The sequence below is a fragment of the Mesoplodon mirus genome (genome assembly GCF_964341445.2).
Source record: "Mesoplodon mirus genome assembly, chromosome: 6".
Classification (NCBI taxonomy): Eukaryota; Metazoa; Chordata; class Mammalia; order Artiodactyla; family Ziphiidae; genus Mesoplodon; species Mesoplodon mirus.
In genome coordinates this window covers 116,285,459-116,308,839 of record NC_138982.1, presented here as the reverse complement: position 1 = coordinate 116,308,839, position 23,381 = coordinate 116,285,459, and the positions used below count along the sequence as shown (strand labels likewise).

At 33.3% G+C, this 23,381-nt stretch overlaps 1 protein-coding gene across 1 annotated transcript in view; it reads left to right on the top strand.

Annotated features, from left to right (window-relative positions):
- The window catches only part of ROBO2 (roundabout guidance receptor 2), a gene marked incomplete at its 3' end in the record, with an annotated part of 582,226 nt that overhangs the window by 501,245 nt on the left and 57,600 nt on the right, over positions 1-23,381 (top strand). The window contains exons 14-17 of the mRNA XM_082624487.1: positions 2,694-2,815; positions 10,189-10,420; positions 13,454-13,578; positions 15,915-16,086. Of these exons, the coding sequence (XP_082480613.1) occupies positions 2,694-2,815; positions 10,189-10,420; positions 13,454-13,578; positions 15,915-16,086 (651 nt within the window). The remainder of the gene's footprint in view (positions 1-2,693; positions 2,816-10,188; positions 10,421-13,453; positions 13,579-15,914; positions 16,087-23,381) is intronic.

Genomic DNA, 23,381 nt, shown 5'->3' with positions numbered 1-23,381 from the left:
CTCAAGGTGTGGTTCCCACAGAAGCAGCATCTGCATCATCTGGGGCCACATAAGAGATGCAGATTCTCAGGCCCTGACTCAGAAGCTCTGGGGATGGAGCCTGGCAGCCTGTTAAAGTGCCCCCCAGGAATGTTCATGCTTAAGTTTGACAAGCATCATTACAGTGTATTTTATTAAACCACATGTTTAAAGGAACAATTTGTTCCAGGAAGCAGTAAACCAAGCTTTCTTCCCGAGGTATGCAATGCTTTTGACTAAAAAAAAAAAAAAAACCCACCCAGAATATTATAAGATCAAAATGGGAGATTTCTCATCACATCTTTCATAGCCTGCCTCTTCAAACTGAGAAGTTACTGCAGTCTAGGGGTTAATATGTGATGTTGAATTATAATTTTCCCTCTTACTAGTAGGTGAAGAGAATTAATAAAATAGAAACGGTGGCTTTATTATTTGTTACAGCTTACTTCCCACAGGGTTCTTGAGAAAGGGTTAATTATTTCTTATTTGTAAAAGGCTTTGAACAAGATATTTATAATTCAAAGTAGTATTTTTATGCTATGAAAAGCACCATACAGCCATAAAATATTATTATAATTACAGTGTAGTTCGGTGATAGTAACTAGCATGCTATTATAACGGAGAAGGGCACCTTAAAGGAATCAAGTCAAATAAAGTCACCACGTGATTTTGCAACGTTGCTGACATGATGACAGTCAAGGGAGGAGGGGATGCCACTTTGCTATTGTTCTCTAAGCAGTAATGTGATTAATTTCCCATAATGAAAAAGGGCCTGTAGGTAAAGAACCTGTCTCAAGAGAAGGAAAAAGTGCAACAAGGAATTTGACGACCTGAAACTGTTTCTATTTTACCTTGCCTGGATCCAGTTGCTTTTAGTGTGTCTGAATTTAATGAGTAAATTAAATATTTGAACTTGAAAATGAAGAAGTGTATGGTTTTAAGTCAAGAAATTGTAGTACCCAGATCTTTTTTTTTTTTTTTTTGCGGTACGCGGGCCTCTCACTGTTGCGGCCTGTCCCGTTGTGGAGCACAGGCTCCGGACGCGCAGGCTCAGCAGCCATGGCTCACGGGCCCAGCTGCTCTGCAGCATGTGGGACCTTCCCGGACCGTGGCACAAACCCGTGTCCCTTGCATCAGCAGGCGGACTCTCAACCACTGAGCCACCAGGGAAGCCCAGGATCATTTTTGACACCACACTTTCAGCAGCTTTACATTCTGCAAAGCACTTCTTTGCAAAGAACACTTGGCTGTGTGAGCTCTTATTTTTCAAAGATATTAAATACTGTAGAATTTAGCAATTTCTTATTTCAGGAAGGCAGCAGGTACTTGTACCATCAATATCACAGTAGATCATAGATATGTCAGCAAAGATTAATAGTATTCACCTGATATTAATAATATAAACACACAAATACATATATATATATATATATATATATATATATATATATATATATATATATATAATTTCTAAATCAAGTAAAACTCACTGTGTTGTTTATGCTAAGGATGAAAAAAAGTGGAACTGGAAAAAAATTACCAAAATGTAGTCCCCAATTATTTATGTTCCAACTTAAGTTAGTGCACCCAATTTAAGTTATGGCTGAGATATGCACTTAAAAATATTTTTGCAAGAGTGTTGCATTGTGGCCTGAGAAAATAGGAGAAAACAAGATTAAGAAAATAAATCATTTTAAATTGGACTTTGTTCCTTAAATAAGGTGATTGAAGAAAAAAATTCAACGTAACATTGCAGTGCACCAGTTAAAGAAGCTGATTTGAGTATGTGTGAAATTCAGTGTTTGATATCAATTTGATGGACTTGGACATCTATAATTTATCTTTTTTCTTAATGGACACATAGGATGTAAACCATTGTATGGGAAATAGAGTAGTATTTAGGCAAATGGTGAATAAGGGGTCAGAACAGTTTATGGCTGAGAGTATATCATTTTACACATTGTAATTCTTTCTCCCTCCTACCCCCCCATCACTTCGAAAAAATAGCAGCATGATTTTTTGTCAGATATTGGAGTACTGTTCAGAATTTATTACATAGGACATTTTATCAGCATTTAAAATTGGTCAGTCAAAATTATTTTTGTGAATTTGGGAAGGTTCTTCCTCTTCTTTCCCTCATTTTGTTTACTTTTAGTAACATAATTCACTCCCAGTCCCCCTGATTACTTTCTCTTCCACACTCCCAGACTGAAATAGATCAGGGAATAGGAACACACAACCTACTAACTGGGGAAAGGGATTGAACAAATTCCTCAACAGCAATTTTCAGACCTGGCCCCATTAACGACTTGGAAAAGTCCTTCAACATGGCAACATGTTGTAAAACTGTGTAAAACTGATGTTTCTAAAGAAGTCTTGCAGCACATACTTCATCCTTTAATAAGAAAATAATAGATCTTTCACAGTGGTGTACTGAGTGGGGTTAAGGGGTTGCATACACTTTTATTAATATTATTTTAGTGGAGATAAATATCAGTTCTCAAATTATGTTCTAAAATAGTGGTACATATATAAATATGCTTTAACGTTGTTTGTCCCAAAGAGTTCTTAATTTTTCCCCTGTAATTATTTCTAATGGCATAATATTGGCTAATATAATGTATATTAGAATTCCACTGTTAATTTTTAAAAATTGGGAATGGTTATCCCTATAGATATCAGCCCACCAGCACAGGGAGTGGACCATAGACAAGTCCAGAAAGAACTCGGTGACGTCCTTGTCCATCTTCATACTCCAGTTGTATTGACTCCCACCACTGTTCAAGTCACATGGACGGTAAGTTTTTAAAGACTATCCTAATGATAGTCTCTTTTACTCCTTTAAGAAAACAAACCAAAACAGAAAAAAGCAAACAAACAAACCAAAAAAAAAAAAAAAGTAGCAAAAACACTCACCATTTCAAGTCAAGGTGTAATCAAAGACAAAGAAGAAAAAAAATTCAATAGATAAAAGTGTGACTAGAGTAAAACTAGATCGCAATATAAACAATATGATCTGTCTCCTGACTTTTTAAATGGCCTTACTGAGATATAATTAACATACCAGAATTAAAGTGTGAAACTCAGTATTGTTTGGTATCTTTGCAGAGTTGTGCAGTCATCACCAGAATCTGATTTTAGAACATTTCATCATCCCAAAGTGAAACCCTCCGCCTATTAGCAGTCACTCCTCCATTCCCCTGACTTTAGCCCTTTGCAGCCACTAGTCTGTTCTCTGTCTATATAACTTTGCCTATTTCTTCCATGTGAATGAAATTATACAATATACAATCTTTTGTATCGGGCTTCTTTCACTCAGCATGATGTTTTTGAGGTTCATCCATGTTGTAGCATGTATTAGTACTTTGTTCCTTTTTATTATAAAGTAGAATTCCGTTGTATAGATGTATCACATACATCTGTTTATCCATTTATCAGCTGATTCACATTTGAGTTGTTTCCACTTTTGGCCATTATGAATGATGGTGCCATGAACACTTGTGTACACATCGACATATATTTTCATTTTTCTTGCATAGACTTAGGAATTGTTGAATTAAACTCCCTGCTTAACATTTGGATGAACTGCCAAAATGTTTCCCAAAGTGGTTACACAATTTTATGCTCCCACAAGCAATATTTGAAGGTTCTAGTTTCTTCCACATCCTTGCCAGTTTCTCTTGCATCTTATCCTGTCCTTTTGATTATAGCTGTTCTAGTGGGTATGGGTGGTATATCACTGTGATTTTAATTTACATTTCTTTAATGACTAGTGTTTTGAATCTTTTATGTGCTTATTGAGCATTTGTATATCTTCTTTAGAGAAATGTCTGTTCAAATTCTTTGCCCATTTTTAAATTGAGTTGTTTGTCTCCTTAGTATAGTTCTATAATGTTCTTTACATATTGGATACAAATCGTTTATCAGATTATATGATTTGTAACTATTTTCTCCCAGTCTGTGGGATGTTTTTTTTTTTTACTTTCTTAATGATGTCATTTGAAGCACAAAAAATTTTATTTGAAGTTTTCTTCTAAATATAAATCAATCATCTTTACATTCTTTTAGCTGAATCCCATCCAGCAGTACAAAGAAAAGTGTATAATTTTAATAATTTGACATATGTAGTAAAAAAATTAATGGGTTTTAAGAAGTAGATTGATATTTTAATATATGCTAAGAACATCCAATTCCAAATTCCATGCATTATTAAATGTCAACGGGCCCACTGTTATTTCAAAATACAAATGTTTTCATCGCATGATAGCCACTGCAATGAAAACAAGAAATAGCATAACAATAGCCATATTACTCATATTAGAGGATATTAGCCCTTGTATATGTGTGTCTGTTTTGTGAAGAGCCAGATAATGTTCTTCCCTGTGCCTAATACAGTTTTGCCAACTTCTCATTTATGCCTGAGATCTCTTGCCACTAAAAATCCATAAGGATGATAAAAGAGCACAGTTTTTTAAAGCCTCCTGTATATGTGCTAGATCTTGTATGTTGTGTAAGTAATGGTCATTTGAGTTATGGATCTCTAGAAAATTTTCACTTTAATTATAATATTAGAATTATATCAATCATAATTAATTAGAATGAATTATATTAATTAGAAAGTATTTATAATTATGACTATTAGTTTTGTTGTTGTTTTTGTGGTAGTAGAAGAATGACTGTAAGTTAAAAAAAATGGATTTTCCCCCCTTAGAATCCAAGTTTCTTTAGGGAACTAACTATTTCACCCATTTCCATCAATTTCCTTAACAAAAGAAGTTGAAAAAGGAAAACCAGTTATTTTTCATCAGTTCTTAATTAATTATGTTTGAAATATGAAACACAATGAAGAGAATCATTCCAGCGTCCTCTTAATAATAAAACCATTGAGCAAACATAGTTCAACAAGCATTTTTTGAGGACCAGTTTTGTACTAGATGTGGGGAAACACTATATAAAGAGACACAAATCTGCTTGAGAAAAACGTGGGAATTCTTAATGATGGTACACAGGGATAAGGGCCATAACCGTATGTACACATTTTATAAACACAGGTTTCAATCAAAGAGGAAGTGATTAACTCTATCCTCAGGCATCAGAAACAGCATTATCACTTATCTACTTCTATATGGGGAAATATAGAGGCATTATTTATTTGAACAGAGGAAACTAAATTAACATTTAAGGCTGTTTTGTCCAGTTCTATAGACTTGTAAAAGGAAACCAATGCAGACAGGTTGAACAGTGTTCCCAGTATCCAACGTCTATTTACAGGTAAAGATAGGATTAGAATTTCCTTACTTTAAACCTGCTTTTATTGTTTTTCACTTTAAAGATAAACTGTAGACAAATATTTAGTTGAAAGAAATACCTTTTAACTGTGGAATTCAAACATATGATCCTGGATGGGGCACTTTACTTCTTAAACCAGACCAGTCAAATGTTTAGTGAGTACAAAACTGGGTAATGCTTTAACAAAAAATAAAACTAAATTTATGCTTTAAGAGTAATTATGATTATTTAAGATTACATTGTTTCCAATTTTATTTTTGATTTAATTTCACATAGACTTATTTTGTTTTCTGCATATAATGATTTCTATTCTTCTGCTCCCATGAAGGGAGTATAATGACCTCATCATTTTTCCAGTGGCACAGAAAGGGTATCATCTGCCATGGCTCTTCCATCTTTCTGTAGCTTTGGCTAGATACAAAACAAATAAAGCCAAGGAAAGGGTTGTATTTTTAACAACAGATTTTTCCTCATTCTCAATTGAAAATGTCTTCTCTGCTTTGTTGTGAGTTTTGAAGGGGTTTCTTTTTTAAGCTGCTTCTAAATGTGGAAATTATTTGGGTAAGAATCAAAGTCATTATGTTTATGAAGTTAATCACTTTAAAAGTCACTGAATTTAAAAGAATAAATCAAGTTAGAAAAAAATTTCAGATCATTAGTCTGGGAGTTCTTCCAAGAGAGGGACCTTGTCATATTCATCTCTATATCCCAAAAAACTTGTCATTACTAGTTTTCATATCTCTATCCCTCATGATCTTGAGTTCTGAGAGTCCAAAGTTCATGTTTTCATTTCTGTTTTTTCAGAACAAAGCATTCATTATGAAATACTTTTTCAGTAACTGTCTGTTGAATGATCAAATCAGTTGTTTTCATACATTTTAACTTTTTACTTTAAAAAAGAAACCAATTATATCACAAATTCCCCATGAATTTGTAGTTACACATGAGATAAGTATGTATTTCAGAGGTAAATTTTAGTGAAATAAATTTAGGCTGGAAGTCAGATCAGTTGCCAAAGAAATTGTAACCAAATATTTCATTTTCATGTCATATTTTCAACTTGCTAAATGTGTATGTTCTTTGAGTTATAACATTGTTAGTATTTGAGTTATAGACATGTTGATGTTTGAGGGGAGAAATATATTCCCCAGCCCATGTATTTCGATTAGGGGTCAGCTGATATGGTTTATCAATAGTTGGCAGGATTCTATTACCAAACACATAGGATGTTTAGACTGGAAAGACCATCTGCCTGCCCCACAAGTCTAATCTTGAAGCAACAATACTTAACAAAAGCCACTTTCTAAAAGTGACTGCTGTTATAATGAGGGTAGGTAAAAATGATGAAAATGGCTGTTTTACAAAGAAAATAGCAATAAATCCCTTATTTCAAAATCATTATTCTAGTTTTTTTGTGTGTGAGTGTTTTGTTTTTATTCAAGGACAAAAAGGATTACAGGCCCCTTGCCCCTTAAACATCACAGCTACTGGAGTTGAAAGAGTGCTTTGGCGAACTGGAATTTCAGAACTCAATTAAACCCAGATCAGTTACTTAGAAGGCTAAGCCCACCAAAGGAAATTAAATTTGAATTTTCAGTATAGATGGAATTTTTAAAATTGAAATGATAGATATTGAGCATCCCGCTTTAAACCTTTTAATGAAAGTGCTGATTTGAGGTCCACATATGGGCCCCCATTTTTAGTATATCCCTTATGTAGCAATGCTTTATCATCGTACAGCTCTAAAACTTGCAGAGTGCTTTAAACTGTATTAGTCATTTAATTGTTTCTGTGCCCTTGTAATATGCGTATTATTTGAGCAAACTAAGTAAACTGAGGCTCAGAAAGTTTAAAAGGCTAAGCCGTCACTTAATAGAGACCTTATGACCTGAAGACCGAAACTCTCTTCACTTCACGTGTTCCTTAAGACAATTCTTTTTTATTCAGATATCAGAAAATACCAATTTTTAAAATTCTATAAGCCCATGCATGGATTTGTGGCTGGACTCTGATTATAATCAACTCTAAAAGAAAATCCTCCTTCTTATAACTAGAATGTTAATAAAACTAGTGACAAGCATAAGGTTTAACTCAAACGTGACCACTTGTCAAAAGGTGCTCCAAAAATCAGTGCTGTAGAGCCCATAGCCACTAAAAATCCCACCTATTTTTTAACAGGTAATGTGCAGCATTTTCATTTTAGCTTTCACCTGTAACAACAAATTTCCTTCTGAAAAGAATGTATAGCAACCGCGCAAAATCAAGTTAAACTATTTAGCTATTAAGTAGGCCGTTAGAATACACTGGTTGAAGGCAGTGTACACTGAAGTGAGCAAAGCAATGTTGTGTAGTAAACATTAGCTTCATAAAGTCCTAAAACACTTAATTAATGAAAACCAAACATGGATAAAACCAATTTACCCTGATTTACAGACTCCCTTCATCTGGAAACAGCTGCTTAATGTCCTTCTTAAAAACACAGCTTGCTTCTTTCAGTATTAACAAGCTATTATTGTGAGTTATGTCTTTCTTTCAGTATATAAATTCACTTAAAGTGAATGCAGAGAAGTTTATAAAATGCAAGCTTAATGTTGTTTTAACATATGCTGCAGGGATTTTTTTTTGGACATTGACAGCTTTGATGAAAGGCATCTCTCTCTGGCTCTCATAAATTTACCTTTTTGCTTTTTACTTGCCTTGTTTTATAATGTCAGAACAACTTCTGCTTTTCAAAAAATATGTTCTTTGGTATGAACACAAACTGGTAGCATGGATGAGGACTCAAAGATAATGAGCTTTGGTATCAGAACCGAGCTTACTTTTCCTTGACATAACCTCATACAAATGTAGCACTAATTCCACAAATCTTTGAGGGTTAGAAAACTGTCAGGTGGGTGAAGGAATTCTTGTTGAGACTCATCTGTGAACCTGGAATTAGCTATACTTAGAAACACACATGCTCATGCTCATGAACTTTATGGATTTTTCTAGCTTGGACATTCTAAATACCAAAAAAATGTCCCTTTGTTTCACTGTATTTTGATTGAGGTTCTGTATTTTTTAATTTTCTGTCTTCACTTAAAAAATATTTTAAAATGCTGCAACTAATGAAGAAATGCCAGAAGTTAATACATGAAAGAATACCTTTTGTTTATTATGTGTTAACAGTTGGTTAAAGACATTTTTAGAAAGCTGAAGTAACTGTTTCCATCATCACCTTCTTTATTTCCTCTCTCTCTTCAACCTTCCTAAAATGAGGTTATTCCATCTCTCCTCCATTGAATTTTACACTTTATTTGACAGTGAAATATGTCAAGTTAAAGGCTTCTTAAAATATGGCTACTAAACTATAGCATATGTAATATTAATTGAAGAAGGTGCTGTGATAGTTATATTTGTCAAGCATTTCTAAAAAATGGCAAGACATTAAAAAAGTTTAAAAAGCTAAAAGTCCCTTTCTCCCTGAAATGAAACAATGGTAACTCCAATAAAGACTCTTCAATAAATGTAAAATGAGAACTTGTTTTTTGATATTTTTTGATATTTTGATATTGGTTTTCAGGTTCCAAATCTCAGATTTTTATTAAAAACAGCTGCTTATCCTCTGTACCTCAAATGAATGAAAGGATCAAGAAAGTTGTCAGGTTGTGCCAATAGTGGGATATTGGAGGAGCCAGAAGTTGATAACTTAATAAATGTCTTTCATTTAATATTTGTTAATGGGTATAAGCTTTTCATATGCATTTAAAACAGACGCTCTGGCGCCACAACTCTTGAGTCTCTTTCATATGCTTCCTCCAGCTACAGGAATTTTACACATTCTGTTCCTAGTCTTCTTCCCCTAAATAAGTCTTACTTTCCATGCAGATCTCAGCACTTGTTCTTCTTCCAGGAAACTCTCCCCTTCCTGATCACTCAACTTCCTCTCCACTCTAGGCTTTCTTAGCTCCTAGTACAGCTCATTCATAATATCTGCATATGCTTATTTGTTATGAATGTAACCTGCCCATTGTTTGAGTGATCATTAAATAATGCTCACCTTCTACCTGAATTCTATGCACCATGAGGCCTGGGACTGACTCTACTTTCATTCTCCATTTTTACCCTCAGAGTTTACAGAATAACTGGCACCTCTCAGTAGGAACTCAGAAAATGTTTGAGTGAGTGAAGGCATTAGTGAATGAACAAGGGGTGAGAATGGAGATTCCTGACCAATAGCACACTACATATAAAACCACAAAAATGAGAATTGTTGACTACAAAAAAAGAACAAACAGACGAGCAACAAGGCTAGAAACATTGGCAGGTCTACGCCTTGACAGGCTTTTGTGCTAATACAAAGAATTTAAATTAATTGAGTATCTTAGCTACTATGAAGTATTTTTTTTTAAAGAAGATGTTGGGGGTAGGAGTTTATTAATTAATTTATTTATTTTTGCTGTGTTGGGTCTTCGTTTCTGTGCGAGGGCTTTCTCTAGTTGTGGCAAGCGGGGGCCACTCTTCATCGCGGTGCGCGGGCCTTTCACTATCGTGGCCTCTCCCGTTGCGGAGCACAGGCTCCAGACGCGCAGGCTCAGTAGTTGTGGCTCACGGGCCTAGTCGTTCCGCGGCACGTGGGATCCTCCCAGACCAGGGCCCGAACCCGTGTCCCCTGCATTAACAGGCAGACTCTCAACCACTGCGCAACCAGGGAAGCCCCCTATGGAGTATTTTTAACAGGAGAGAATGTTGTTCTACTCTTCATTTTGGAAATAAAAACTTAGGAGCAACGTGAACTCAGAACTGGGAAAGGATATTAGAAGCAGGGAGATGAATTAGAAAGCCATGGCATCACTCAGACACTTCCATTTGGTTTCAAAAGTTTTTTGCTTTGTTTTTCAGGTGGATCGCCAGCCCCAGTTTATTCAAGGCTACCGAGTGTTGTATCGTCAGACTTCAGGCCTGCAGGCTATATCAACATGGCAGAATCTAGATGCTAAAGTCCCGACTGAGCGAAGTGCTGTCTTAGTCAATCTGAAAAAGGGGGTGACTTATGAAATTAAAGTTCGACCATATTTTAATGAGTTCCAAGGAATGGATAGTGAATCTAAAACAGTTCGTACTACTGAAGAAGGTCAGTATTCAGATTTCTAACGTAAACCAAACTTAAACCATAATGAAATCAAGTTCTGTTGAAGTTCTAGTTTATCATCTTCCTTAGAAGGGTAGCAAAAGAGATTCTAAAAGTGAATCCAGGAAGTATCATTTTCTCCTTTTATTCTGAGAATTTCATAGAATCTAACAACTCAAAAAAGTGACATTCAAGTAGTTTGAATTTTCCTTAAGGAAACATTCGCTTCAAATCCTGTTTTTCAGTGCACTGGAATTTGATTATAATGTTTTCCTATTTTTTTTTTAACACATGGATTTAGCTCATTTGGCTTCATTAAAGGACAGGCTAATGGAAACCCAAGTACACAGGCTGTTCTTTGTCTCTCTTTTTTGGGGTAGAGTAAAGCATGACATTTCCTTTCATAAGCCTCCTTCCCTATGGGCTCTGCCAGTCTGATTCATAATTTCTAATCCAGAAGGCCCCTTGCATGTTTGCAGCAGCATTCTTCTTAGTGATGTTCCCTCTCCCTCTTCCCTTTGTAACTTTTCTTACCTGCAGATACTTTTAAAGTCAGTCTGTGATGGACATGAAATTAATGTTGGTCTCAACCAGTCCATTGTCTAGTGTCTCCTTCCCTAAACTAGAGGTTTATAATGAATGCTATCATCAAAGTACAAAAAAATCAGATACCAACTATAAGAAATTTCCCCCTTTTCTGCTTTTGTACTAATTTTATGTACAAAAACATATTTCATATAAATCAATATAAGAGCAACCTTAAGAAAATGTGTGTAGCTTGTTCATGGTAACATAGATGTACATGTTTGACCAAAGAACTTTTAAATTATACATATCTTATAATAAGCAACACAGAGAAATGTTATCTTCATATTGGTTTACAGTGTGATATACTGACATGAGCAGAAGTACATATTTTTAAAGGCATCATTAGTCTACCTTTAAGATTTGTAAAGAAAAAAAATTAATAATAGGATCTTCATCCCCCATTAAATTTTACTTTATGTGGATAATGTGTAGAACTAATGAGTGGGGTGGGTAAATTTAATATAGAATGCTACATTTGAAGCATATTTCCAAAAATCAATTTCACTGCAGTTAGACTTTTCCTCTGGACTAGACATTTGTCACCATTCGGTGTATGTTCATCTCCGCTTTCTGTGGCCTTCTGAAGGGAACAAATGGAACTCAGCTGGGCTTGTCTGGGAGCAATGAGTGGGTTCTTTCACATCTGTGTAATAATTGACAAGTCAGGAAATAGGCACAGTGTTCTCGCCAAGCCAGCGGTAAGGCAGATGAGAAACCAGTTCTCCAAAATGTTACTTTTCAATGAAGTCTACTTAATAACTACAAAACTGGTAGGCAAATAGTTGGATTGATGTCATTGTGCCACATTTTGGAGCAACGTTATCACACAGAGGAGTGATAAAGAGCAGTATGGTGGTAACGTGACTGTGTGTGTCTTACACTCAATGCAAAGATGACTATACCTTAGTGAAATATGTTGTGACATTTATCAAACGTGGGAAACTTTTTTGATAGGCTTTTTTTTTTTTTTTTTTTTTTGGCTGCGTTAGGTCTTTGTTGCTGCACGCAAGCTTTTCTCTGGTTGTGGTGAGCAGGGGTTACTCTTTGTTGCGGCGCGTGGGCTTCTCATTGCGGTGGCTTCTCTTTGTTTTGAAGCACGGGCTCCAGGCACGTGGGCTTCAGCAGTTGTGGCACTTGGTCTCAGTAATTGTGGCTCTAGGACTCCAGAGCGCAGGCTCAGCAGTTGTGGCACACGGGCTTAGCTGCTCCGCGGCATGTGGGATACTCCTGGACCAGACCTCGAACCCGGGTGCCCTGCATTGGCAGGTGGACTCTTAACCACTGTGCCACCAGGGAAGCCCCTATTGATAGTCTTTTAAAATATCTTTTATGTTTGAAGTGTACACGTTTTCAAAGAACTATGTTGTGTAGTTGTGAAAGCATTGATCTTATATGTAAAAATTCTTTTGTACCACAAAAATTATCTGAATTTTGCTTTAACTGTTAGTACTCTGATTTGTTTTTTCAACCTTTGGTTTAAATTCAGAGATATACTGAGAATTGATTACTTTTCCAGCCAAATTAGTATGATTTAGCTCTCAAATATACTGGATAGGAGATGCTACAGTCCAAAATCATGATTTTTCTTCTTGTTCATCTTTTCTCAGTATGATTATAATTAGTTATAAGAAAAAAAAAAAGAAAGAGAACTGTAGGATATTAAAATTTGTCCATTTCACATTTGACCCAACATGAAATGTTTTCATTTATATCATCAGAGTTCCTTGCTCATCAATATAAAATAAGTTTTAAATCTTAAATTATGGGTCAATTTATAACAGTCAATTATTTTTCTCAATATGAAAACAGAAGTGTCTTTTTTCTGCATTGGTGAAATTTGTAGCTGTGTTTCTGTTTTTATGTATTAAACACAAACCAGAACAAAACAAAAAGATCGTCAGTAATGCTACCACTCAGAGATAATGACATAAAATCTTGGAATGCATACTCTCAGAACATTTTTCATAGCAGTGTTTTTTGTTGTTGTTTTTTTTGTTTTGTTTTGTTTTTTAAAAAGGGAGCCTATTAGAGTCAAAAGAATCATAGTTCTAGAATCAATCAGACATACCTGGGTTCAAATTCTCCCTCATTGTTTGACTTAGCTAAGTCTTCAGTTTCCTTATCTGTAAAACTGAGTTAAGAGTTGTTTTTATTTCCTGAGGTTATTATGAGAATTAAATCTTACTCTTGCCTCAGTTCTGGGCACATAGGAAACATTCATTTAAATGTTAACTGTTAAATTTACTGTTGAGAACATATTACCATAGCTATTGGATTTGCTTTAATCTATCCATTATATATAAAGGATTTTTTTTTTAACTGTCACTGTTAATTCAGAACTGGAAACCAGACCTTCTTGCATTTTGTCTTTATATTCATATTCTGTAAGCAGCCTTAATGTACACCAAGACTTACAGTTTGTGTTTATTCTAATCACTTCCTCTTCAGCCCCAAGTGCCCCGCCACAATCTGTCACTGTGCTGACTGTTGGAAGCCACAATAGCACAAGTATTAGTGTTTCCTGGGATCCTCCTCCCCCTGACCATCAGAATGGAATTATCCAAGAATACAAGGTAAGGCCTGGATGAAGAAGGAAAGTTCACAGGTAAAAGTGCCCAGAGAAGTCTCAGAGTCACATGGAGGGGGAACGTTTCTAGTGGCCTTCTTATTGAGTTTGAGTGTAAAGTAATATTTTATATCTTTGTGTGACAGGTAAGGAAGCAAATGCTTAGGATGCATAGAACCTAATTCCAAGGTCACAGATAACACAAACTCAGTTGGACAAGTAAACCATAAGAATGCAGCATTGTGGTTGTTGTTTGTTTTAATAATATGATTGCAGAACCTCAGGGATTTAGAGAGACAGGGTAGAGGGTAGATAGTGAAGCCCTATCCTAGGAAGTGCCTTTATCTTTGTTATTAGATTTCTGTGTAATGGGACTTAGAACAGCTGTTTTTAAACTGTATTCTCATAAAAAAAAAGATGCTTCAGGGGTTTAAAGAGTTGAGATGGAGATAAGAGGGTGGGCAGTACCACCTCCCACTGTAAATTCTGCTTTTACCAAGTTATTGGTAAAAGGTTCTGTAAAATATTTCACTTGAAAAAAGGGAGCCATTGAAAAAACAAATTTTGAAAAACTCTTATTTTTCAACTGATGAATTTGTTGCTATTTGGAAACAGTATATATTTGTTGTTTCTTCACCATCATTTGAGCGACATCACTTAAGAATCACAAGTTGTCTAACTTTGAGAAATAAGGTTCTGATTAATTGTGATGTGATTAGACCGCATGGGAGAGTAAAACACCTCCTTAAATCTTGTAAAAATTCAAAACTATGCTTTTTTGCTATTAGTAAATTTTTATAGAAATCTGATAATAACATACTAAGTAGATCTATTAGAAAAGAAAACTAGACACCCCACCTCACCCCAGAAATTCATAGTTGGTATGTGAAATTAAGCTGAATAATTTTACTCAAAACATTGTTACTTCTAGGAAAAAATGTGAAAGTTAAAGTAGAATTTTCCTAAGTTAATGGTTAAGTTACTGAAGCAAATGGACTAAAGTTGCATAAGAATTTATTTTAAAATTATTCCCATCACATTATAAAAAATGTGAATAAGAAAATAAGAGTAAGTGCTTTTACAGTAGCATAATTATATAAAATCAGAAATTTTTTAAGTGTTAGAACACATTGTTTTAAAAGCAAAACATTATCTACCCTGGAGTGTGTGTGTTTTTTAATGAGTTTAGGATTTTACTTTTATATCATCTAGGACTAAATATCTTCAACTTCTATTTATTTAAATATTGATTTTTTTCACAACATGATAATTTTTCATAAGTTGTAAATTTTCTCACTCATATGAGATTGTCCTATTTTGATAAAAATGTGTATATTTTGGTAAGGGCTAAATAATCCTTCACTAGTAACTTAGGTTTCATAGACTAAATAAAAGACATTTGCAATTCACAGGCATTCTTTTAAAGAAAAAGTTTCAGGAACTTACCTCTTTCAGAAACAAGCAATGTGTGTTCCTACTTACGTGTCCCCATGTAGATTATAAATACTGTATAATAGAAATACAAATAAGTACACACAGTAGAATTTTTTATAACACATTTTACAGTAACAGATTTCCATATCCCAAAAGAATGTATGACTTAAAATTTGATTCTTATTGGAAGTACAAGCCTAGCATCCCTCACATCAGTGTTTAAAGACTTCCCACCACTCTCTTCTCATGCATGTGTATGTTTTGATCAATATTAAGATTTATTACTGTCAGTGTAAATATTGGCTTTAATTTTATCTCTGTCAATACCTATAACTTTAGTCAATTTATCTTGTTAACCACTTCTGTGTAAGTTAATAGTTTCTTAAATGAAATATAAATTACTTCGATGTGCACCTATATACTTTGGATACTACAACTCATAATCACCATATTTTTAATAATTCTTTGCATAATAAATCTTGATAAGTAAATTAAGCAGAGGAATTTGTGTGTTTTAATCCATACCTAAATGCCATTTGCAATCAAGGACCACTTTCCAGACCTTGCAGAGGTGTTGAGGGAATCATTGTACTATGAGCATTCAGTGTTGACTGTAAAATATATAGGAACGTTGCATAGTTTTAGCTTCTTTTGTTGTTCTTTAATACACACACACATACACAGACACAGACACACACACACACACACACACACATATATATATATACACATACATACGTCTATATATAAACAGCAGAAATTAGGCTTTAGAAAATGTCATTTACAAATACTTCTATAAGACTAGAAAATAGATTGGTCTCTACTAAAAGATTTAATCAATTATAATGAACTAATTACCAGAAAAAAATAATTTTATATTCTTTTGATATTCACTTTACATTTCTATAGATCTGGTGTCTGGGGAATGAAACACGATTCCACATCAACAAAACTGTGGATGCAGCCATTCGATCTGTAATCATTGGTGGATTATTCCCAGGTATTCAATACCGGGTAGAGGTTGCAGCTAGTACCAGTGCAGGAGTTGGAGTAAAAAGTGAGCCACAGCCAATAATAATTGGTGAGTACCAATCCATATGGTATGTGTTTTAGAATCAGTCAACTGGTAACAAGGTAGATTATTTTTTTGAATCTACATCCCAACTGTGGAAATACAGTAAATAATGAGTAATAAGATGCACACATCATATAGGCAAATAAACTGACTAGAGCTTCTAACAAAATGTTCAGCAATTGCTTATGCTCTTAGGATTTCCACAAACTTCTTAAAATCATAATCATTAAGAGTTTACATGCTGAAAGTTGGTTTGAAAATTATTTTTAATCTATTGTTTCATTTGTAATTTTGATGCCTTTGAAATACAATAGGAAATGAGGCAGTTACTGAAGAAGGCGCATTATGTTTCAAATCTGTATACCTCCTCTTAGCCAGAAAAATGTCAAAAATTAACCAGAAACAGGCCAAAAGAAACTAGTAATCCAAATAAACTATCCCAAAGAAGAAATCCCTATTCAATCTACTATCATCATTACAGAAAATTGCTTCCTATCACCATGGATTATGTTTGACTTTTCTTGAAATATATATAAATGGAATCATACAGAATATAATATTTTGTGTCTGGCTTCTTTCACTAAACATAATGTTTTTGAGATTCTCCCATACATGTGTTATGCAATTCATATGTTTTATTTCTGAGCAGTATTCAATCTTGTGAATGTATCATATTTTGTTTCTCTGCTTTTCTCTTGAGAGAATGTGTAAGAAGTTTTTTTGAGGACATATGTTTTTATTTCTTTTGGAGAATTACCTAGAAGTGGAATTTCTGGGTAACAGCACTGATGTAGTTTGACTTTATAAGAAACTCTAAATATTTTTTTCAAATTGTATAATTTTATACTCTCACTGGGAAAGAATATGACTTCCAGTTTTTCTACATCCTCACTGACATTTAATGTTGCCATCTGTCATTTTAGCCATTTCAGTGAGTGTAAGAGTCCCTCATTGTCATTTTAACTTCAATTTTCTTTGATGACTAATGATGTTGAGCAACTTCACATGTGTTTATTGGACATTCACATATATTCTTTTGTAAAATTTCCAAGTCTTTGCCTTTTTTAAAATGCTGTCATTTGTCTCTTGTTACTAAGAGGAGTTATTTGTACATTTTCAATATAAATTATCTGTCATAGATTGTATCACAAATATTTTCTCCCAATTTATGGCTTTCTTAGTCCTTTTCTTGATAGTGTCTTTTGATGAGCAAAAGTTTTCAATTTACATGATCTATAACTTATCAAATTTTTCTTTCATGTTTAGTACTTTCTAAGAAACTATGTCCTACATCTAGATAGCAAAGATATTTTCTTCCAGAAGCTTTATAGTTTTAGCTTTTATGCATAGGTCTATAATTCATCTTAAAGTAATTGCATGTGATTTGAGGCTTGAGGCTTATTTATTTCCATAAGTAAAATCAAAATGCATAGGTATCTTTCACTGAAACTTTCCTTTCTCCAGTTAACTATACATGTGTGGATCCATTCCTGGGTTCCCTGTATTATTCCATTTGTTTATATGTCTATCCATATGCCAAACCACAGTGTCTTGATTACTAATAGCTCATAAAAAGTCCTGAAATCAGGTAATGTGAATACTGCATCATTTTCTTCTCCAAAATTTTTTTGGCTGTTCCAGACCTTTTGCTTTTCCATATACTTTTCAAATCAGCATGTCAGTTTCTACAAAATTATGTTGGAAAAAATTTTGGAAAATTTTTTTCTACAAAATTATGTTGGAAAAATTATATTTATGTTTAAAAATACAGTGAATCTATACATCAAATTGGAAAGATTAAACATTTTCATAGTCAGTCTTTCTCTGTGGGAATTTGATGTACCTCTCCATTAGTTGTCTTTATTTTTCTCAACAATATTTTGTAGTTTTCAGCATATGGCCTTAACATATGTTTTGTTAAACTTTTTCCTAAGTATTTAATGTTTTTTACACTATTACAAGTGGATTTATAAAATTCCCTTTTTCAACTACTTTATGTTATATATAAATTTAACTTTATGTATTGCCCTTTTATCTTATGGCCTTACTAACTTCACTCACTTATTTTAATAGTTGCAAAATACTTTTTCTGAGTGTATTCAGATAATCATCTATTTTCTTTCTCCTTATTTGTGTTAATATGATAAATTCTATGATTTCAAAGGTAAATAAACCTGGCATTCTTGGGATAAATCCCACTTGGTCAGGATATATTATGCTTTTTACAGATCCTACTGGATCTGATTTGCTAACATTTAGTAAAGAATTTTGGATCTGTGTTCATGAGGGATATTGATCGGTAGTTTTCTTTTAATGTCTTTGTCAGGTTTTGGAATCAGGGAGGCTAGCTTTAATGGGTTGGGAAGTATTCCTTCCTCTTTTACATTCTGTAAGAGTCTTGGTAGACCTGGTCCTATTTCTTCCTTAAATACTTCTAGAATCCAATGATGATATCTGTGCCTAGAGTTTTCTTTGTGAATTATTTTTATTGTTATGAATTTACATTTATTCAGATATTTTTTTTCTTCTCTGTTGGTTGTGGTAAATGGATTTTTGGTGTTTGCCCACGAGTGAATTTGTTTAATCCATCTAAATTGTTGAATTTATTATCACATGTTTATTTGCAGTATCTCCTTATTTGTAATCCCTTTAATTGTAATGTTTGCAGGATGAGTAGTAATGCCATCTCTTTTATTCATAAGTACTGTGGATTCATGCTCTCTCTCTCTCTCTCTTCTCCTTTTTTGTTGTCCCCTACCCTCTCTCTCTCTTCCTTCTCTCCAACTTTAATCTTGATAAGGATTTATCAATTTTATTAATCCTTTCAGCGTACAAATTTTGGCTTTGTTAGTTTTATTTATTTGTTTTCTAATTAAGCGATTTCTGATTTTTTTCTTCTGCTTACTTTTATGTTGCTTCTTAAGATAGAAACTTAAATCAATGATTTGGACCTCTCTTCTTTTCTAATACGAATATTTAAAGTTATAAATTTCCCTCTAAACACTTCTTCAGCTGAATCTTACAAATTTGATGTGTTATGTTTCCATTTATCATAAAGTTGAAAACACTTTTCACTTCCCCTAAAAATTTTTGGGTTTTGCAGAAGTTATTTGGAAATGTGCTATTAAATTTCCAAATGCTTTGGTATTTTCCATATAGCTTTTTGCTGCTGATTTCTAATTTAATTCCACTGAGGTCAGAGAGTGTACTTTACATGAATTTAGCTTTTTAAATATGGAGACTTAGTTTATGGCCCAGAATTTCATTTTAGCGAGTGTGCCTTGTGCATTTAAAAACTATGTTCATTTTTATTTTTCTATCTTGAAATGGAACATTCAATAAATGTCAGGTAAAATCAGTTGGTAGTATTGTTCAAGTCCTTACTTATTTTCTGTAATGCATTCTTTTAATTAATAAGAAAAGAGCCTGGAAATTTATTATAATTATAGATTTGTGTATTTCTCCTTTTTGTAAGTTTTTGTTTCATGTATTTTGCTACTCTGTTTTAACTGAGTATATTTTAAGATTGTTATAGCTTCTTAATGAACTTATGCTTTTTCATTATGAAATGCCTCACTTTATTTCCTCATAAGATTCTTTGTCTTGGAACTTACTCTGTCTGTTGTCAGTACACCCGTGTAAGTGTTTGCATTTTGTGATTTTTTTTCATCCTTTTATTTTAACTCCTATGTCTTTGTATTTAATGCACATTTGTATTATTTAAATTGCATATTGTGAGGCCTTATTTTTTATCCAATATGACAATCTTTGCCTTTTAATTGGAGTGTTTATTATCTTTAATGTGATCATTGATGTTTTGGAGCCTAGAATTACCCTTTTGCTATATTTTTTATCTGACTTTGTTCCTGTTTTCCTAATTTACTGACTTCTTTTGGATGAATAAAATGACTTCTTGTATAATATTTTATGTTCACTATTGAATCATTAAGTATACCTATTTTTGTAATGTTACTCTAGGATTAGCCTATGCTATATGGATCTTAGAAAATATAATTCCATTTTCCTCCCTTTCAAGCTTTTTCTATTATTTTACCTTTTACTCCTGCACATGTATTAAAAACCAATACACAAACTAAAGTATTATTATTGATTTTGCTCTAAACAATCAACTATCTTTCAAATAAATTAAAACTAAGAAAAAATATTTTATATTACCCACCTTTATCTGATATTCTGTTCCTTAAATTCAATCCCTGAGTCTGCCTCAGTTTTACTGTCTCTTTAACTCAGGAATGCTATTCAGTCATTTTTGGACTCCCCTTCCTTGCATCGCATTTTAGAAATTGTCTCCAGATAGAAAGATATGAATATCGTATGATTCCCTTTGTTTATTTCCTTTTTTATCATAGTTCTGTCCTTTTGTTTCCCATATTTTGCCTAGGTTTTCCTTGTTTATGGTGGGATTGCATGTCTCATTCCTGTTATTCCTTCATGGGCAGAAGTGGAAGTATCCATATAATACAAATTCCATTTGTTCTCTTTTACATTTTTCATTTCCCTCTGAAATTCCCCATGTGTTCATTCATTAGGACTCTATTATTTTAAATTAATGAACATATTGTAATAGCTGCTTGAAAGTCCTTTCCTCCTAATTTCAACATCCATGTCATCTCGTGGTCTATTTCTATTGATTACTATTCTTCTTGATCTTGGATTATCTTTTCCTCATTTTTGCTATTGTGGTTGTTATTATTGTTTTGCTTGTTTTTCCATGCCTGGTAATATTTACTATATACTGGACGTTGCAGAAAACATACTATACAATTTTGTGATCTTCTGAAGAATGTTGTTTTTCTTTCCCTTAGAGGCAGTTATGTTACTGGCTGATCATCTTGATCTTGTGGTGGCTTGGTTTTTACATATTGTTAATATGGACTATTTATGTTTTGACAATATTCTTCAGACAAAACCTCAGTCTAATTTTTACTTCTAAGGCATAGGGCTCCTGGACATTCAGTGAAAAGCCTAATATATTTATCTGGTCTGCCTAACTTGATGGAATTTAAACTTCAAACACAATCTTCTCTGCAGTGAGAGAGTCTGCTCCGTCTTTGCAGCCTTTTACCTTTTGAGTTTCACCAAATCCTTGAAATTGTCCTTCTGCATGCACAATTGAGGGTTCACACTAGTACTGAGGGAGAATTTATACACAGATTTGAGAACATCACTCTCCTGTCTCTCCCTCTTTCACATGGTTTCTCCCTTAATTTTTTGTCACACTGGCAGGTGTGAAGGCTATCTTCTGACACCTCCTAGAAATAAGACTGAGATTTTCAGCTTGAGCTCTAGCTCCCTAGTGCTGCATGGATTGAGCTCTCTAAGGGAGTAGAAAGCCTCATAAATGCAGATTTTTTTTTCTTGAGTGGTTTCATTCTTTCAGAAGGCAAATCCCTTCAGTTGACCCTGATTTTATTTGTTTGTCAGTGTCTTTATCTTTTTAAATGTTCTTCCTAGAGTTTATATATTTTAAAAATACTTGTCCAGAGTTTCATACAAGCCAATGTGCCATTTGCATTCTTTTCTGTTTATTTTCTGAAATATGCACATAGAACATACTACCAAATTCTGGGAAGTTGTTTCTTTTTACAATGTATTTATTATATAATGAAGAGATTTAATATTCAGTCGTCATGTTAAAATTTTTTAGATTCTCAAGTATTCTTCCTTTTACATATTAAAAACATTTTAAAAGTTATAGTATTAACTTTTCTTTAAATTGCCTTCCCTCTGTTAATTAGTCATACAAACTGAATTAATTTCTTAACCTGAGGGAAACCTATAATCTTGCCCTTCTGAGATTTTCTAAAATAAGTTGGAATAAGAAAGAAATACAGGTACACCCAAAAGGATTTAACAGATATAGATGAACTTATTCTTATTTCTACATATTTTCTAAATAACATTTAGAATATTTGTTATTTAGAAATAAGGCAGTGATATTTCACTTAAAAAATATGAAACATGTTTGAAAGATATAGCTTTCTATGAGAGCTCCTAGATAGGTAAACAAACCTGTTTTTTTCCACTGCCATTCTAGCATATATATGAAAAAGATTGACTGAATGTAATTTTTCTAAATCAAAGATCAGTAGGATTACCAAATATCTATATTTTCCTTTCATGTTTTCTTTTTGTTTTCTATCATTTTGATAATAAATATAATTCTCAAGCATAGAAAAGCTGGTTTGTTTTGATTTGATTTTGGTTCTAGTAGCTACTTATTTGCTTCACAATATTTGGGGGATTTATTGTATTTGGAGGCAAGTAAAAATTGCAGTAACACCATTTCCCCAAGTTCATGTCATGACAGTTAAGAATAAACAATTGTATGGTAACTTAAAATAATAATGTTAACTAAGATTATTTTAAATCAAATGGAAAGTTTTGCATAACTCATATTATTTTAAAAAGACTGAGTGATCAAGTGGATAATGAGTACCTTTTAATTTGTTTATGTATCATACTTTTCAAATTTTTCTATGAAATAAAAAATAATCTAATAAGTAATATTTCTATCTCCTTTTCACGTAGTTAGAATACACAATACCCAAGACATAATTATAGACAATAGAATTGTACTACTTGAAATAAACACACACACACATACACACACACACACACACAAGCACAATTCAACCTGGAAAAGGCTATTTGTCCTCGAGAGATTTATTTCTTTTTAATATCTACTGTTGTACTGAAGAAGCCTTTAATTGTTTCTTTAATTACCCCTGCATATCTACCTTAACATCTTGTCTGATAACCTTATCTACACAACTGTTATTCCTTAGTTGAAAAGTGATTTAGTGATAGCTAATCTCCATTTCTCTTTCAATTTATGATTTTCCTATTGTCTATTCAGTACTGGAAACAGCACTTGAAGTGACTCAAGCTCTTCCTCATTTCCCCTTTGCTTTAATTAAATCTTGTATTGGCATTTGATGTAATTTATGGCTGATAATTTTAGATTTGTCTTATGCCAGACAATGTACTGTTTCATCTATTCCTTCTCAGCTTAGTTTTTATTCCAAAAAGTTACATTAAGGGACCTTTAATTAAAATTTGTATAAATATAATAAATAGCCTTACACAGACTTAAAAGTAGTATTGTTCTTTTATTTGCTGTCTCCACTGGTAAGGTGACTTTTACATCAAAATATCCATAATTTTATATGTTTGCAATTACACACACACAAATACAACCAAATACATTTATATATATACGCATCAAACAGCATGTCATATAACAAAATTACATTGACTTAAAATTCTCAGTAATCTTG